This window comes from Hirsutella rhossiliensis (assembly GCF_020360975.1).
Source record: "Hirsutella rhossiliensis strain HR02 chromosome Unknown scaffold00004, whole genome shotgun sequence".
NCBI lineage: Eukaryota > Fungi > Ascomycota > Sordariomycetes > Hypocreales > Ophiocordycipitaceae > Hirsutella > Hirsutella rhossiliensis.
Window position 1 is genome coordinate 5,552,105 of NW_025408670.1, and position 16,985 is coordinate 5,569,089.

The 16,985-nt window shown below is 58.9% G+C and overlaps 5 protein-coding genes across 5 annotated transcripts; 3 read left to right on the forward strand and 2 right to left on the reverse strand.

The window, feature by feature from the left end:
- Window positions 1-2,052: 2,052 nt before the first annotated feature.
- HRG_04922 (histidine phosphatase superfamily (branch 2) domain-containing protein) lies at window positions 2,053-3,614 on the forward strand (the record flags this gene model as incomplete). Its single annotated transcript, XM_044863393.1, has 2 exons — window positions 2,053-2,219; window positions 2,303-3,614. 2 exons carry the CDS (start codon window positions 2,053-2,055, stop codon window positions 3,612-3,614), a joined length of 1,479 nt encoding a protein of 492 aa, XP_044722007.1.
- Window positions 3,615-4,796: 1,182 nt separating this feature from the next.
- HRG_04923 (la domain-containing protein) lies at window positions 4,797-6,248 on the forward strand (the record flags this gene model as incomplete). Its single annotated transcript, XM_044863394.1, has 4 exons — window positions 4,797-5,147; window positions 5,205-5,911; window positions 5,978-6,028; window positions 6,092-6,248. The coding sequence occupies 4 exons, from the start codon at window positions 4,797-4,799 to the stop codon at window positions 6,246-6,248; spliced, it is 1,266 nt and encodes a 421-aa protein (XP_044722008.1).
- A 738-nt stretch (window positions 6,249-6,986) lies between these two features.
- On the forward strand, window positions 6,987-8,781 carry HRG_04924 (major facilitator superfamily domain-containing protein; the record flags this gene model as incomplete). Its single annotated transcript, XM_044863395.1, has 2 exons — window positions 6,987-7,359; window positions 7,442-8,781. 2 exons carry the CDS (start codon window positions 6,987-6,989, stop codon window positions 8,779-8,781), a joined length of 1,713 nt encoding a protein of 570 aa, XP_044722009.1.
- A 407-nt stretch (window positions 8,782-9,188) lies between these two features.
- Window positions 9,189-10,259, reverse strand: HRG_04925 (inositol monophosphatase family domain-containing protein; the record flags this gene model as incomplete). Its single annotated transcript, XM_044863396.1, has 3 exons — window positions 9,189-9,805; window positions 9,901-10,059; window positions 10,142-10,259. The coding sequence occupies 3 exons, from the start codon at window positions 10,257-10,259 to the stop codon at window positions 9,189-9,191; spliced, it is 894 nt and encodes a 297-aa protein (XP_044722010.1).
- Window positions 10,260-11,283: 1,024 nt separating this feature from the next.
- On the reverse strand, window positions 11,284-12,093 carry HRG_04926 (acid phosphatase-like protein; the record flags this gene model as incomplete). Its single annotated transcript, XM_044863397.1, has 2 exons — window positions 11,284-11,865; window positions 11,989-12,093. The coding sequence occupies 2 exons, from the start codon at window positions 12,091-12,093 to the stop codon at window positions 11,284-11,286; spliced, it is 687 nt and encodes a 228-aa protein (XP_044722011.1).
- Between the last annotated feature and the right edge of the window lie 4,892 nt (window positions 12,094-16,985).

Genomic DNA, 16,985 nt, shown 5'->3' on the forward strand with positions numbered 1-16,985 from the left:
CAAGTCAACGGGAGCCCATCTCCTGTCGTGCAGGGACAGCCGCTCCTTCAACCAACTCCTTCGCCAGTGCCCGAGGTTGAGTCTCGTGAGTCTGGCTGGAAACAGGAAGAGTCTAGGAAAGCCCGCCGACAAGTGCGAATGAGATGTTCGGGGAGGGAAAGAGTTTGTCCAGATGCAGCATCGCGCCGGCCGCTGATCTCTGCACCGAGTAATTTTCGCCATTTGCATTCCGGTCCTTTCCATGAATCTCTTGGCCTTCACTCCCCGCCTCAGAATCCACCGTGTTTCACGCAACATGAGCCCTCATTGCGATCTCTGGGCAGGAGCGTACATGAGCCAGACAGCCGCGTGCTGCCTGTTGACTTCGTTGGAGCCATGACCCCGCCTCCTCCGGCTTATATCGCCAGCCAGGCTGATGAGGAGGATCACCGGCTGCTCAATCAAAGCAACTATTCACCCATGTCCTTCCATGTTCCCCGTCGACAGGTCATGGCAGGCTCTCCCTCGACCGACACTCAGGAAGGGACCCCCCCTAGAATTCCGCCGAGAGCGCAGGGGCGAGCCCGTCCCTACACCGCGCCACACGTGGAAGCCATCAAGGAGCGTGTTGCCGGTGCCATGATTGAGGCAGAAAGACTGCAGCAGCAAATTGATGAGATTATTGAGCGCCAGAGTCTGTACTCCAACAGCCGGCCATCGACACCTCACCCGACTTTGCGCGCAGGGCCTGGTAAGAATATCCGAGCTCCGTCTCCAGGATCTTGGCTTATTAGGTTGAATCTTGATCAATAGCAATGGAACCAATGCCCTCCATTCCTGCGCTACCCCCAGCGGCACCTTCTTTTGCAGAGCGTCTCAACCTCGACGCACAGCGGTCGTTGACGGCGACGGTCGTGCCAGGGTCACTCACGGCCAACGCCTTCAATTCTTTGGACGACGACTGTATAGCTTGCACGAGGCCGCCTCATTTCCACCATGATGGACAAGCTTTGGCTCCGCCGCCGCCTCTCACACTTCGCCCACCTTTGCGCAAGAAGAAATCGTTTACTCACGTGTCCAATTGGCTTTTCACTGGTGCCGAGCAGAATAGTGAAGACCTTGCCGGTTCTACTGCAGCTGTGGCGAAACCCGTCGTCGAGAGTGATGGGCTTAGCCGGTCCGCGGCCGCCACAAATGGCATGGGGCGGCAAAGCTACGATTCGCTCGAGTACGCGTCAACATGGGACACCGATGACGGGGAGCGGACGGCGCCGACGACGACATGGTCTCCGGGGAGCAGCTCGGCAGCTCGACAAGAGCAGATGTTTCCCATGGAGCGAAGCGCAACGTTTGGCAAAAACGACACACGACGAGGGAGGTCGACGGTCGGAGTTGCGGTGTGACAAGGCGTGCCCAGACAGCCGTGATGATGGATACCCTGAGTGCTGTCCAGATGGCGGTGCGCCTGCGCAGAGGAGGCCACTCCGGCGCATGAAACGGAGCAACGATGTTTTGTATGGAGACTTCTTCCCGAAATTATTTTTAGTACCGACCAGCACGTAATAAGCTCGGGGGCATTACAAATACCTAGATACCGGCACATGCAGGCACTTTGGAAACAAGAAACGCCCCGTGCCACTGCGGTATGGACTATGGAGGTGCATGACGTGGGTTTTCGAGGCAGCTGAAACGCAGCGCAGTCGAGGGAAGCTTGCCGACTGAGGCACGTGGTCTGTCCCAGGGGCCTTGGGCAGGTACCAATGTACAAATGCATGAGTCGGCTCCCTTGTATCGAGTCCGCTGCCTCCTATTCGAAGACTTGAACGACACCTGGTACGCGTGACGACCCAAGAACCCTCCAGACTCGTGTTTGCAAATGAACCGCACATCCATGGCAAGGGCGGGCTGCGTTTTGTGGTCGGTAGGTGCACCGTTGCCTTCCATGTATGGCCATCCTCGCTGACGCCTCCGAGTCCTGAATCTCCATCCAGACCGCCCTTCCCCTCGAGCCAGCTGTCGCAAGCAGCTGTCATGGCCGTGTGCAACATGATTGCTTCTCTCCGAGGGGCGGTCATGGGCAAGAAAGGCTACACGTATAGCGCCGTCCCGGCCCCCTCGTCGCAGGAATATGGCATCAAATGCCATGCCAACGACCGCACCTTGAGGCGATCGAAGTCGTTGAAGCTGTTCGCGGGGGCCGCAGTACTGCTGGCCGTCTTGGCTCTGGCGCCCATCTACGGGTATGTTTCGATGGAGACCATCGTCACCGCGTGCTCCCTTGCGCGGGCACTGACAAGCACTGACAAGTCACCTCCGCGGCCAGACTCGCGCCGCCCAAAGTCGAGGGCTGCGGCGCCTCGGGATACTGCCCAGACCCTTCGCCGCATGTCTGGGGACAGTACTCGCCCTTCTTTTCGGCTCCCTCGACCATTGACGCAACTACGCCCACAGACTGCCGATTAACGTTTGGCCTCGTGCTTTCCCGGCACGGTTCACGATTTCCTACCGCGTCCAAGACAGAGGCGTACAGGTCCTTGCTCGACCGTGTACAGAGCTCGGTCCAAGAGTATGGTGTTGGCTACGAGTTCATCAAAGACTTCGTCTACGGTCTAGGCTCCGATGAGCTGACACCCTTGGGCCAGATGGAATTGGTCAATTCCGGCATCGCCTTTCTTCGCCGCTATCAAGGGCTGGCTCGCGACGCGGATCCGTTTATTAGGGCGTCTGGCTCCGACCGCGTCGTCATGTCAGCCCAGAATTTCACGCAGGGCTTCTTCGACGCCCAAGGCAGGGGTGCTTCTGACCCGATTGCCCAGATTCTGGTGTTACCGGAGGGCCGTGCCTTCAACAATTCGCTGGAGCACGGGTCATGCCCAGCCTTTGAGGACGGTCCGGGGTCCGACATTGCCGATGAGAAAGAGGGAATATGGAGTGAAACCTGGGCAACACCCATCGTGACGAGGCTCAATGAGAATCTGCCTAGGGCGAACCTGACACTCGAGGAAACGGTCTTTATGATGGACCTCTGCCCCTTCAACAGTGTGGTCACTCCAAACGCAACTACACCTGGCTTCTGCAAGCTCTTCTCGCAAGATGAGTGGCGAGGCTATGATTACTTCCGGTCACTGGGGAAATGGTACGGCTACGGCAACGGCAACCCGCTCGGCTCGACGCAGGGGGTTGGATACGTCAACGAAGTCATTGCACGGCTAACTGGCGATGCGGTACGCGACGGGACGACGACCAACTCGACGCTCGATTCATCGCCCGAGACGTTCCCCCTCTCACGGAAGCTGTACGCCGACTTCACCCACGACAACTCGATGATGTCAGTGTATGCCGCGCTGGGGCTGTACAACATGACGGGCGACCTGCCAGCCAGGCACAAGCTGTCGCCACGCGAGACGCACGGCTACTCGGCGTCGTGGACGGTTCCGTTTGCGGCGCGCATGTACGTGGAGAAGATGCAGTGCGGACACGAGGAGGAGGAGCTGGTGAGGGTTCTCGTCAACGATCGCGTGGTGCCCCTGCAGAGCTGCGGTGCGGACGAGCTGGGACGGTGCAAGCTGGCCGCTTTTGTGGACAGCCTCTCGTTTGCGAGATCGGGGGGGCTGTGGAAGACTTGCTTCGTGTGAGCCGCCGCAGCTGCGAATGGGATCTCGCTGGTTATATCAGGAGCGCAGGTTTACATGGAGACGATATTCGGCATGAATAGAGCTGAATCGACGTCCGGCGGTTGAGCCAGCCCCAGCTGTTGCTGCTCTGGCGGTGGAGGAGGAGGAAAAAGAGTGTCGAGGGAGATCTCGGGTGGTGCAAGCTGGGGCATATAGGATAAGATGGCTGGGGGACGTGGCTTTCTTGAACCAGAGCTTCGTTCTACCGGACGTGCCTACCTCTAATACCTTGATAATGTTCCTCGTCATTCATATTTACGGTGTGCCTAGGTACCTATTTACGCATGTCTATGTACCTACCTAGGTACTGTATCAACTAACCCAGCACAGTAGATCTATTCATCCAATTGCCGGCAGCCTGCAGGGCACCAAATCCCTTTGGTTGCGCCGCTGCGGTATTAAGGCCACCCCTAAGTAGCTGGACCCACAGCCCCGCCTTTGTCAGCAGCTACTCATAGCCTAACGCGAAGAGCTAGAAACTCGCAACAGAACAGAAGAGCTACGATATGCTGCTTGTACTGTCTCTGCTATGGATACAACCTTTTTTGGTGAGATGGTCGGCCACAGCCTTGTACTTCTTGCAGATTGAGTCTGATTCGTTGGTATCCTTACAAGTGAGTGACCTAAGGGTGGTTTTACCGCAGCCAGAGAAGAACCGGCGGGGCGGCGAATGACTACCGCGCTCAAGAGGTACCTGTACCTCGCAGGCCTACAGTACGGTCCACTGTAAGTACCTACATTTGCACACTCCCAGCCGGCCCCAGCCGGCCCCAGCCGGCAGGCGGTGAGCAAGAATTCTGCAGGCTGCACTTTTCCCCGACGCGGCAAAATTTCCCGCCATTTTTTCCCTCTGTCCACCTTGACGACGACTTCTTGGCCGCTGCACTCAATTCCTCAGCCTGCTCTCCGGGCCCCCGTGGCCATTTCCTTTTCCCTCTGCTCCGCAAAGTCAACTGGTTGGTTTCGGCAAGTGCGCATCGACATCTCGCAAGCGGCTGAACTACTTTGCCAGTCTCGCCACCTGCTGTTGATTCAACCGATCTTCGCCCTTATTTTCGACTTTTCTCTCTTTCATCACGAATCTCGACCTGCGCCTCCCGGAGCTCCGTCGCAAAGCCCGCGAATCTGCCTTGCGACGCCAATATGAGCGAGACGGACGCCGCGACCCAGCCGGCAGAGGCCGCCCAGCCCGCGATCGAGAAGCCTGAGCCCGTCCAAGTCAAGTCAGAGCCTGCCGAAGCGGAATCCACCGAGGCAAAGCCTGTGTCTGCCGATGAGGCGCTCGAGCCTGATCAAGTCAAGGCCGAGGCTACAGAGGAAAAGCCCGAGGTGGCAGAAGCAGGTGCCGAGGCCAAGCCAGAAGATGCACGGGATGACGAGTCCAAGATGCTCAAGACGACGGCCAAGATCGACCTCGACAACGTCCGGAATAATCGCAAGTTTGATCCCAGCGTTCGCGAGGTCACTGATGACCCGGATGCCATCCGCAAGCAGGTAACGTTGCCGCTGGCTCCTTGGGAGCAACCTGGTGGCTAATGGCTCTTGCGTCAGGTCGAGTTTTACTTTGGAGACTGGAACTTTCCCCAGGATAAGTTCATGTGGGAAACCTGCGAGGGAATGGCCAACAAGCCGATGCCCATCTCCAAGATTCACTCCTTCAAGCGCATGCGCTCTTTCCAGCCTTATAGCGCCATAGTCGCGGCCTTGCGCGACAGCAAGACCCTCGACGTTGAGGGCGAAGAGGGAGAGGAAACGGTCAAGCGCAAGGTCGCTTACAAGCCCATGGCCGAGGGACGACTCAAGGTCGAGTCCTCCACTGTCTACGTCAAGGGCTTTGGTGACGAGAATCCCGACACCCAGTTCGACCTCGAGAGCTTCTTCGCCAAGTTCGGTGAGATCAAGGGTCTCAAGCTGCGTCGAACCAACGAGGGTCTCTTCAAGGGCTCCGTCTTTGTCACTTTCCCCGACGAGGAGGCCGCGAAAAAGTTTGTGGAACTGGACCCAGCGCCGACCTACAAGGAGCACGAGCTCAAGATCATGTCCAAGCGCGACTATTGCGAGGAAAAGAGCGAGCTCATCCGTCAGGGCAAGCTGGAGCCCAACAGCACCTCGCAGAAGAAATTCTTCGAAGGCAGAGATCCCAGCAGGAAGGGAACGCGCGGAAATCACCGGGGTGGTCGCGATGGCGACGACTGGAAGGCACGACGCGAGCACGATCAAAAGCACGGTTTCCAGGACCGGCGCGGTGGCGGAAGGGGGCGCGGTGGCCGTGGCGGTGGCCGGGGCCGGGGATTCGGCCGCGGTGGCCGCGACGGGGGCGGCAGAGACCGAGACAGCCGCCGGGACAATGGAGGGCATCGGGAAAACACCAACGAGTAGGCCCACCCACCTGGTGCTGATTTGCATGGAGACAGTGACTGACCCATCCATCGTTCCAGTACCAAACCTCGCATCCAGTCCACCGCGGACGATAGCCAAGACGCACCGGCTGCAGCCAACGGCAAGCGAGCTCGCGACGAGGAGGGGCCTGGGGACGGCGCCCCGGCTGCAAAGAAGGTTGATGTCAAGGAGGAAGTCAAGACAGAGGCGACATAGAGAGCAGGGCGAATGCTTTCTGGACGACGTTTGTGAATACCGCTCTGCTTGTCAAGAGGGAAACGGAGCAGCGACTTACTCTTGACCGTTTTTTCCGGCAGCGTCGGCTGATATTGGCCAGGTGAAGAAAGCGCGGGCATGGACCAAGGAGTGTATATGACACGCGGAAAGACTCTGCCAGCCCCTGCTCTCGCATGGAAAGGAGAGTGGCTAGCTTCCATTGTCGAATAGAGTCGCAGTCAAGTCCGGGCGCCAAAGTCTGAGTGAGGCCGTGCGGAGACAAGACGGACATGTCCGAACGGCCGCGGCTGAGCCCATGGAGCTGCCGTGGCAAAAGGGCCGGCTTGCGCACCGACGATTTGAATCGGCGGCGCTAGCAAAGGCAATTAATTGCCTGCCGACGAAGCGTCTCGAATTTGGTCGCCGCATCGGCACCGACCTGCCATTAGCTTACTGGGCAGCGAGAACGGTCCTGTCCGTTCTCCTGTTTAGCCCCTTTCTTTGTTTGTCTTCCTATTTCACATCTCCATATTGAGGCCTTATCAAGGGGGTTGCCCATCTCAGATCGAGCGCTTCCATTGGGCAGTTCTCAGAAGTCGATCCTCGTCACCTCACCTTGACCCTGGCTCCACGGCCACACAGACGACCGCATACAGAGCCATCAGCCAAACCAGCGATCTCTGTTGACCGGATGCTTTCGATCAACAGAACGGCAGACCCCCCGAATGCCATGAAGCCATGGTCAAAGTCGAGCATGCACACGACAAGGCCCTGTCTGCCACGGTCGAGCCTGGCAACCGCTTCGGCTCGGAAGCCTCGACGGACGCAGAGAAGCACGAGAAGCCGGTGAGCTCGGTCGAGTGGGGAGGCAGCAGCGACGACTCATCGTCGGGCCACGGCTGCGGGCCCGGGTTCGCGCGGGCGGGCCAACCCCTGTCGAGGAGCGTGTCGGAAGTGAGGGACGGGATCCAGAACCAGCGAGACCCGGAACTCGCCAGGGACGAGGGCCCGGATCGCGTCGATGCCGATCTGGTGCAGTGGGATGGGCCGAGTGACCCCGAGAATCCAAAGTGCTGGCCCATCAAGAGGAAGTGGGCAGCCGTCTTCTGTGGTAGGTCTCAGTGCTCCCAGCGCTATACCTTGTGGTGCCAAGGTGGTCATGAAATGCAAACGTGCTTCTCTAACCCCCATAGTCTCTCTTTTCACCCTCATTTCCCCCATGGCGTCTTCCATGGTGGCGCCCGACCTCGAAGCCATCGGGCGAGACCTCGACATCACCAGCGAGCTGAAACAGGCGCTCGTCCTGTCCATCTTCGTGGCCGCCTTTGCCCTGGGCCCGCTGCTTTGGGGCCCGCTTTCGGAGCTGTACGGGCGCGTCATCATCATCCAGACGTCTAACGTCGTCTTCCTCCTCTTCAACCTGGGGTGCGGCCTGGCGCGCACCGGGAGCCAGATGATTGCCTTCCGCTTCCTGGCCGGCATCGGCGGGTCGGCGCCGCTGGCCATTGGCGGCGGGCTGCTGAGCGACCTCTTCGCCGCCGAGGAGCGCGGCCGGGCCATCAGCGTCTACTCGCTCATGCCGCTGCTGGGGCCGGCCGTCGGGCCCATAGCCGGCGGCTGGATCGCCGAGCGGACGAGCTGGCGCTGGGTGTTTTACAGCACCACCATTGCCTGCGGCGTCATCCAAGCGGCCGGCCTCTTGTTCCTGCAGGAGACGTATGCGCCCGTGCTGCTGCATCGCAAGAAGAGGCTGCTGATGAAGGAGACGGGCAACGCGGCGCTCCGGACTGAGTACGACGACGACGACGAGGGCGGCGGCGGCAGCCACCGGACGCTGGCGCGGACGCTGGCTGTGGCGCTGACGAGGCCGTTCCGCCTGCTCGCGACGCAGCCCATTGTCCAGATGCTGTCGCTGTACATGATGTACTTGTACGGCATGCTCTACCTTGTGCTGTCGACGTTCCCGGCGCTGTGGGCGACCAAGTACCACGAGTCGACGGGCATCCAGGGCCTCAACTACATCTCGCTCGGCATCGGCTTCTTCCTCGGCGCCCAGGTGTGCGCCCCGCTGCAGGACCGCATCTACGTCGCCCTCAAGCGGCGCTACGTGCCCGACGGCGGACCGGGGCGGCCCGAGTTCCGCGTGCCCATGATGGTGCCCGGCGCCGTCCTCGTCCCCGCCGGCCTGCTCATCTACTCGTGGACGGCCGAGGCGGGCACACACTGGATCGGCCCCAACGTCGGCGCCGCCCTCTACGCTGCCGGCACCATCATCGGCTTCCAGTGCGTCCAGGGCTACATCGTCGACTCGTACACCCGCTACGCCGCCAGCGCCGTCGGCGCAATCACCGTCCTCCGCAGCCTCGCCGGCTTTGGCTTCCCCCTCTTCGCCCCGGCCATGTACGCCGCCCTCGGCTACGGCAGGGGCGGCACCGTGCTGGCCGCCTGCGCCGTCGCCGTCGGCTGGCCGAGTCCGCTGCTGCTGTGGGTGTACGGGGCCAGGCTGAGGGCCAAGAGCAAGTTTAGCGCCTGAGCTCCTGATTTCTCCGCCACGGGGCGGGCGGGAAGTGCCTCGATGCGCCGTTGACCCCCTTGTCTGGGCCTGGAGCAACACGATGACGAGTCTGGCGATGAAGTGTTTTCTTCAATAGTCTTCCTGCGTAGCCGGATCATGACGAGGAACTTGAAAACTTATTGAAAAGAACGGAGATGAAGATGAGCATTAAAATAGATGACCTAGAATGAATACCGCATGGTTATGAACCGTGTGCCCTTATTAGTCTCCTTCTCTCGGATCCCAACCACCAGACAGGCAGCACCGTGTGCACCCCCTGATCTTTCCAAGTCCAATCACGGCCTCTGACAAGCCTATATGTACGTCGTCCAAGTTCGCCCGCCCGTCATCCCACGCAACGCCATCCTGCGTCCCATCCATCACCCTTATATCGTATACTCCATCTTACGGTCTCCGATAACGTCCCATATCTCGTGCACCAGCTCCTCTTGGCCCTTGGGCGCCGCCCTGACGGCGAGATACACCCTCCCGTCGAGCGCCGGGTCCCACCCGCCCGGGTTGCCGCTCACCATCCTGCCACCGGCCTCGTTGAGGATGCACCAGCCGGCACACACATCCCACGCCCAACACCCGCCTTCCCAGAAGGCGTCGAGCTGGCCGGCGGCCACGGCAGCGATGTTGAGCGCGGCGGAGCCCATGGACCGCAGCGAATGCACCATGGCGCCCCCCGTCTCCTTGCTCCTCGCCAGCTTCTGAAAGACGTCCATCTTGAGATCGAAGTTGGGCCCGTCCCGGCCGGAGCCCCACTCGACGCCGAGGAGCGCGGTCCCGAGGCCCCCGAGCGGCCGCGGCGTCTCGGCCAGCGGTAGCTTCCGGGGAGCGGTGCCTCTGATGCGGGTCATGAAGGCGCCGCGGCCCTTGATGGCCGTGAAGAGGAGATCTTGCCACGGGTTGTAGATGACGCCAACGACGGGGGAGCGGTCAATGGCGAGGCCCAGCGAGGTGCAAGCGTTTGGCACCGAGTGGACAAAGTTGGTCGTGCCTTGCGGCCGGTTGATGATCAGCACGTGGCTGCTGCCCGGTGTCACGGCCAAGAATAGGGGGAGGTGAAGGCGACGTTGTTGCATGGGAACATACCGTCGATGGGATCGACGACAAAGGTAGGCTCCGGGCCAAGCCTGGTGCCGGGCTTGTACGTCTCTTCACCCATAAAGGCAACCGAGGGGAAGGCGGCGGAGAGGCGAGTCGAGACCATCTTCTCGACCGCTTGGTCCACCTCGGTGACAATGTCCACGGCTGCAGGAGGAGGCGACGAGGGCTCCTGCGGTCAGCAGCCGGCTGGCCCGCGGCTGGACGGGGCAGCAAGGGGCGGACGTACAGTTGAGCTTGGTGCCGGTATCGATGCTGGCCGGGTTGGCCGCCAGGATCATGCGTCCGGCCTCGTAGGCCAGCGTCACCATCTCGTCATGGACCGCCTCGAGGTTGAGATCCGCCATGTTTGCGCTGCGTGCTTGAAGAAGATGTGATGATTGGGGTTGGGTGGTAGATGAACAAGAGGGTTAATAAGGTGAGGGAGGGAAGATCACGGGTGATGTGAGGAGAGTTAAAAAGGTGAGGGAGAGAAGATGGTGATGTGAGGAGGGTTAATAAAGGTGAGGGAGGGAAGATGGTGATGTGAGGTTGGACGTGACGAGGTGAGAGGTTGTACCCAACGGCAAGTGATCGCCAGGTACCCTTGGGAACCGAGATTGAAGGCTAGGGGCAGCCACAGTGTGCAGCACTGCAAATCGAGGGGCTCTGACGTCGGCGGAGACCCGAGTGTACATGCAATCTCGGCTCGTCAATGTACTCTCCAAGTAGCGCCTTGCTCATGGCGGGTCGAGAATCTATTCGTACACTCTGCAGACACAGCCGACTCTCTCCTTTCTCCTTGCCGCTCATTCTTCTCCTCGCTCGCCCAGCCCCCCACGGCGCGCAGATGAATCCCCGTGGCATCCCAACCGCCCCCCTCGAGTCGGCCTGATGCGCGCACAACAGCGCAAGCCGTCCATCGTCACCACCTGCGGCCGCTTCTCGCTTCGTCCCGCGTCCCGCGTCCCCTCGTCTCTCGCGCCCGCTCTCTTGCACGCGAATGAGCAGAGCTCGATAGCGTTGGGTGTCTCCTTGCGCTCCTGCATCGCTGCCCACCCTTCCACTCGCCCAGTCAGGGCGCAGCAGATGATACAAGGCAGACGGGTTCTGCACAGCTGGCCAGCTGACTCCAACAAGACTTGGACCCGAGGTGCGTCGCGGACCACCCAATAGCGTGCCTCATGCTATCATTTGCAGCACAATGGGACTCGGGCTCCGATGCAGCACAAGAAATTTCTCCAAGCAAGCCAATCCCGGTCGGTCGCGGTCCCGGCTATGTGCTTCCTGCAGACAGCCACGGAACCACTGCGTTTTGCCACGAATCGCCGTCTGGCTTCTTTGCTGAAGCGTCCCTGTTGCACCGGGGGACAAACTCGTCGTCATCGTCCCTCATACGTTTTCTCGAAAGACCGATCTCCTCTCCGCCGGGCTGCTCCCGCCACTATCGGGGTCTTTCTTGGACTTGTGCTTCTGTGCCGTAGTCGTGTCGATGGGTCGGGGGCTCATTCCTCGGAGACCTATCTCAGCGTCGTCGTCAAACGGATTCCGTTGCCCGCCGGGACTGCGCGTTGGCGGGCGGCCCCTGCTGGCCTCGACGTCGTAGCCGGCAGCTGGCGTCGCGGCGAGGTTTGAGTTGTAGCCCCCGCCGCCGGCGTACTCTGTGCTACGGCCACGACCAGTGCCGCTGAGCTCCTGCTCCTCGTAGTAGCCGTAGCCGTCGGCCTCGTGGCCCACGCGCGCATCCCATGCTTCGTCCGGGTCAAGGGCCCCGAAGCCGTGGCGCCCGCGGCCTGCGCCGCCTTGAAGGGGCTGCTCGTAGGCGCCGCCGGCGGAGCGGTTGTTGCGGTCCTTGAACTTGCGCATCTGGTCGTTGAGCCAGCCGACGACGCCGCCGGGGGCAGGTCGCGGCGGGCCAAATGGGTTGTCTCGTTGGCGCCAGGGAAGATACGACGATAGGCTGGGGGGCGGCAGCTGCAGCGGCGTTGGGTCAGCTGGAGCAGATGGACTCGACGCGCGGGACTTTTGAAGGGACAGTGTGGTTGAGCGCCTCGCAGGGAGACGGCTCATGGGGAGACGGCTCATGGCGGGACTTACGCCGAGCTTGCGTGCGCGCAGGTGGGCAAAGACGAGCCAGGCGGCGGCCGCTATGACGAGCAGCACAACGATGGCGATGACGATTGCGCCTGCCGTGGATACCATGGTGGACGTATGGTGGACGTATGGTGGACGTATGGTGGACGTATGGTATGTATGGGTAGACGCTCCGCTCGATGTCGGGAGCGAGATGGAAGCAGTGACGCGATGACGCTGGCGATGGCGATGGCGATGGGCGATGGGAGAGAGGGAGAGAGAGGGAGATGGATGGAGAAGGAGCTTCGAGGTGGGGAATGAGGCTGAGTGCGTGAGCGACACGACACGAGGCAGCAAGCTGGCGGCCGGCCGTGTTCAGGAAGGAGCTGGCGACTTGGGTACGGTACCCACGGACCAACAAGCCAACAAGTGCCCGCAGCGGGCCTCGAGCCGCTGCTTTCTGCTTTCAGATGAGACAGGCTAAAGAAATTGGACGAGAAAAAGAAAGGAGGATCTCACTACCTATTTGCACTGGATGATTTTGTCTAGAGTATTACCCGTTGATCTTGGTGTGGGGCCACAGCAGCCCAACTAAGTGTCTTCGCCACTTAGTTGGCCCAAAAAATCCGGCACAGCCCAAAAAATCCGGCACAGCAGGGTCCTCAATTTGGGGTGCAAAATCAAGGGAAATTCTACGCTTCGCTTCATGGTGCCGTCAATGCGACTTCAAATAGCTAAAATATACATGTGATCAATAGCTGCGGATCACCTAAAGACGCAAGTAACAACGAAAAGTGAAAAAATCACGTCTTTGGGCCTATTTAGGAGCTGCCGCCTTCCAGTCGAAGAGATAGGAAGACCGCGTTTGTGAGTCCAAATAGACGTATTATGTAGTAATTTCGCCTGTTGTGCGTCTCTGAGAGCTATTTTATCCATACCTGTGTTCCTGGAGCGTCTGCTGTATCTTGTTGGACGATCGGGTGCGCGGTCGAGGGCATGGTGTATCGACTACCGCTTCAACCGCTGCTAACGGCGGCGATGAGGTATATTCTCTTGCGTGTCGAGTAAATTGTCCTCGTCTTCATCGTCGGCGCCATCCTCACTATGTTTGTCAAGATCGAGGCCTGTGAAATAGACGGTATCGTCACTGCCGGGCAACGACGACATATCTGTAAGTGGGCGAGGTCGGGTCGCTGCGCGCCCTGACATCTCTGGCGGAGTTATTTCTCTTCGTGGTATCATAGAAAAGGATTCCTTGGATGGCTCTTTGAGCTCCCGCATGAGGGTATCGCAACTTTGCTCCAGAGTGTAGAACTCAACGTCTCGTCCCGTAAACTCTAGCCAGGGCTTAAAGTTCAATGTCTTGACTCTGCCATTGACTAACTGCTTCTTCCCGACTTTATAGTCTTCTCGGATCTTCTGCATCTCTCCACGAACTCGTTTAAGATGCATCCTTATCTCCTGGCGCGTTTGAAGCCGGGTTTGCTTTGCCTGGAGCTCCTCATACTCCCGGGTGATGTCGGCCATGCTGGAGCTCGTGATAAACTCTCCGCGCGGCCTGACAATCTTGCCTCTCTTCATTCGATTCGCATACGCCTGGGTTCGGCTATTCTTATCGCTGACTATGCCCTGGGAATGTGACGCCATCGCGATAGACTCGGTGTTCACTTTCGCAAGAACCCGCAAGTTTTCTCGTGATGGCGAGCTCATGAGGGCCCATACCGTTGCCGGATATCATTGAGGCATCCGCGGCGACTTGGAAACGCGTCTCCGAGGGTAGGAGCGAGGCGTATGCAGGATTGATCGGCTGCTGTTGTCGTAGCTGCTCGTGGAGGATCTTGGTGATCACCGGCGCTGGGTCGACAGGAAAGAGGCCTGTTTTTCAAATGCCGCCATAATGTTATGCCGCGTGAAGCCAGCCTCATATACGTCCTGAAAAGCTGTGAGGAAGTTGACCCGCGAAAATGATATGTTGCCTTCTGCGAGGGAGGTTCGAAGCGCTTTCTGATGTACTGGCTGTAGTGGCTGGAAGACCCCAACATCAAGCGGCTGCGTGAGGTGGGTGGAATGTGGAGGGAAATAGCAATGATGATATCAAACTTGATACAATACTCAGCAAAGTCAAGGGTGGTATGCCCTGTAAAGCCATCCACAACAAGCAATCGGTAGATCTTCTCGTCGTCAGGCCGTTGGTTTGGCGGCGCCTCCACGCGACTCATCCCCATGTTGGGGCGCCGAAGATGCTCGTCACAGCCGAACCACTCTTCCAGCGAATTTCCTGACTGTTTTGCTTGCGCTGACGATGCCCAAGACCAGCAGTTGAAATGCCTTGCCCACTCAAGGTGTATCTCTGCGTTGGAAAAGCCAGTTGGCGACTGGGCAAACCGTACGCCTGTCATGATGTCGATGCCGGCCCAGTTGGTGGTAGGGTAATGTTGGAAAACAAGCCAGGGTGGAAGAGAGTCCCCCACTGCGTTAACTGAGGCAATTACCGTGCAGGATTCTCGGTTTGCTGGGTCTAAAACTCGGGGCCGGGTGCTCTTGACTCTAGTGGTGCGCGTGATGAGAACTTGGATGCGTTCTCGCAGGCACCCAATGCGTATTCCGGCCTCGTCTTCATTCCAGATCTCTGAACTGCCAATACGGTAGCTGGTGATGATTTCTCGAAGCTTTGAGTAGAAAAATTCGACTTCTTCTACCCGTGGGCTTCAAAGGACTTCCGGGCTCGTTCAACTGCTTTGAGATACGTCTTCGCGATCGCAGGATGACTTCCACGCCAATTGTCAAGCCAACTTGACGAGACCGGGCGGGCATTGGGATCTCGACGCATTCTTATTGCATTTGCAACAGCTTCAAGTTGCTCTCTCGTGGCGGGCATGCCGGTGCGTTCCATCCACTGTACATACGCAACCAGGGCGTCGTCTTCGTCCTCCGTCAGCGCCAATGGACGCCCTGGAGCACGGGAAAAGGGGTTTCTTATGAAATTAATGGCTCTCTGTACGGATGAGCTCTTCACATTGTAACGGATGGCCGCATCTCGCACGGAAAGAGGCGTTCTTTTGGTGTTGTTGAGCGACGAACATCGGCTCTGGGGTCGCGACGAGACGCCAGAACGGCTTTGCTGCCTCCAGGGTAGCCATGTTATCTGTCATAATGTATTCCGGCAAAAAGATACGTAAATAAAGTCAAGTTGCGCGAGAAAACGCGGTTGAGATGCATAGGGTTGACGTTTTGGAGGTGGGCTGCTGTGCCGGATTTTTTGGGCTGTGCCGGATTTTTTGGGCCAACTAAGTGGCGAAGACACTTAGTTGGGCTGCTGTGGCCCCACACCAAGATCAACGGGTATTGCTGTGCAGACCCTAGTGATTTGCACTCACACACCAGTTAATACTGTAAGTTACTGTACGTACGTATCTCTATTTGCAGGCACGCCCCATTTTTAAACCATGTACGGGTACGGAGTACTGTGCTGTACCCGCGCCAGCCCTCCCCGCCCCCACGTGTGTGGTAGCGCGTGAGCCTGGCAAGTACTGTACTACTAGTAACTACGGATACTAGGTACCTACCTAACCTAACCTACAGTAGTGTCACGTCATTGACCTCCACTGTAAAGTGCCTACAGGTATTAACTACGGTACTAGTCGCCCAACTCTCCCCTGTAAAAATTCTTCTCTTCTGCGGGCTGTTAGCAGCCTGTTAGTGGATAATTATTTTCAGGTCACCCGACCATGCTTCTGCCTCTCTAGCCCTAACGGGGCTCTAGCAAGCACCAAAAGCAGACTTTGGAGAGTTCGTCTCCTCTTGGGAAGCTGGTCTCGAATAACGGCATGCCTCGCGCTGCCTCGCCTTCTGCCGCCTCGCGGCATCGCCTTCTTCTGCCGCCTTTACTGGCTGGCCTCGACTTCTGCCGCCTCGCGGCCCCGACCTCTTCTGCCGCCTCGCGGCCCAACTTCTTCTCGCCCTTCCTGGCACGCCTCGCGCTGCCTCGCACCCTCTGCCGCCTTTACTGGCTGGCCTCGCCTTCTGCCGCCTTGCGGCTCTGCCTCCTTCTGCCGTCTCGCGGCTCCGAACTTGCCGCCTTGCGGCCTTTCTGCCGCCCAGCGGCCCGACTTCCTCTGGACTGGTGGGCCGCGGGGCCCCGAGGAGCTACAAGAGCCTAGAGCTCAAGGCCTCACCCGGTGTCCCCGGAGCTGCACACCAATCGACAACACCTCCACCACCTGCTTGCTACGAGGAGCAGGCACGGGGACTTCGCCAACTGTCATGACCACGAAGTGGCCCGGATCGAATACTCCTGCGGGAGAAGACAATCGCCATCGGGGCGAATCCCCGACTAACATTGCTACACTCTCTGCTTCCTTTTTCTTTTCTTTTTCTTTCTGCCCCGTAGGCCCTCCTCGAGGGGGCTTGCGGCCGGCCCATGACTTCGTGGGCTTTCTCAGTCACCCGGCCTCGGCCAAAGACTGACTACTATTACGGCTTCACTGCCGTGCCTGGAACCCGCTGACGGGGGAAGGGCCCCGAATTTCCGACCGGCCTCAGAGCCTCAGAATTGCTAGATGGAGTGGTTAGGTGCTACACACGGTCCTTAGTCCAGGTACTCGGGATATTCTATGTATCTAGTCTTCTCTAGCCTAGCACGTCTTTTGCCCTTATAGGGATGTCCCAGACGGTAATCAATACTACTACTACTACTACGGTACTAGTCGCCAAGCTCACACACAGTTGCGGTACTACCGGGCTTATAGAATTATAGACCCACTGGCCGCTGATGCGACAGCTATGAACTGGGGAAGGGGGAAACGACAATTGGGTCGGGATTGGAAACGAGATTTTGACTTGGGCAGAACAAATATTACAAGACAACACCCTTTTGTCATGGCGAGCTTCATTCGCCAGGCTCTCAGTCGGACACTTTTACCTTCTGCGCCAGTCCGCTGCTGATCAAAAGCGGGATTGCTGCGGTGATCCTCTGCTGCCTGCAGTGCCAAGGAGGAGGCCGAATCCAGCCCGTCTTGATC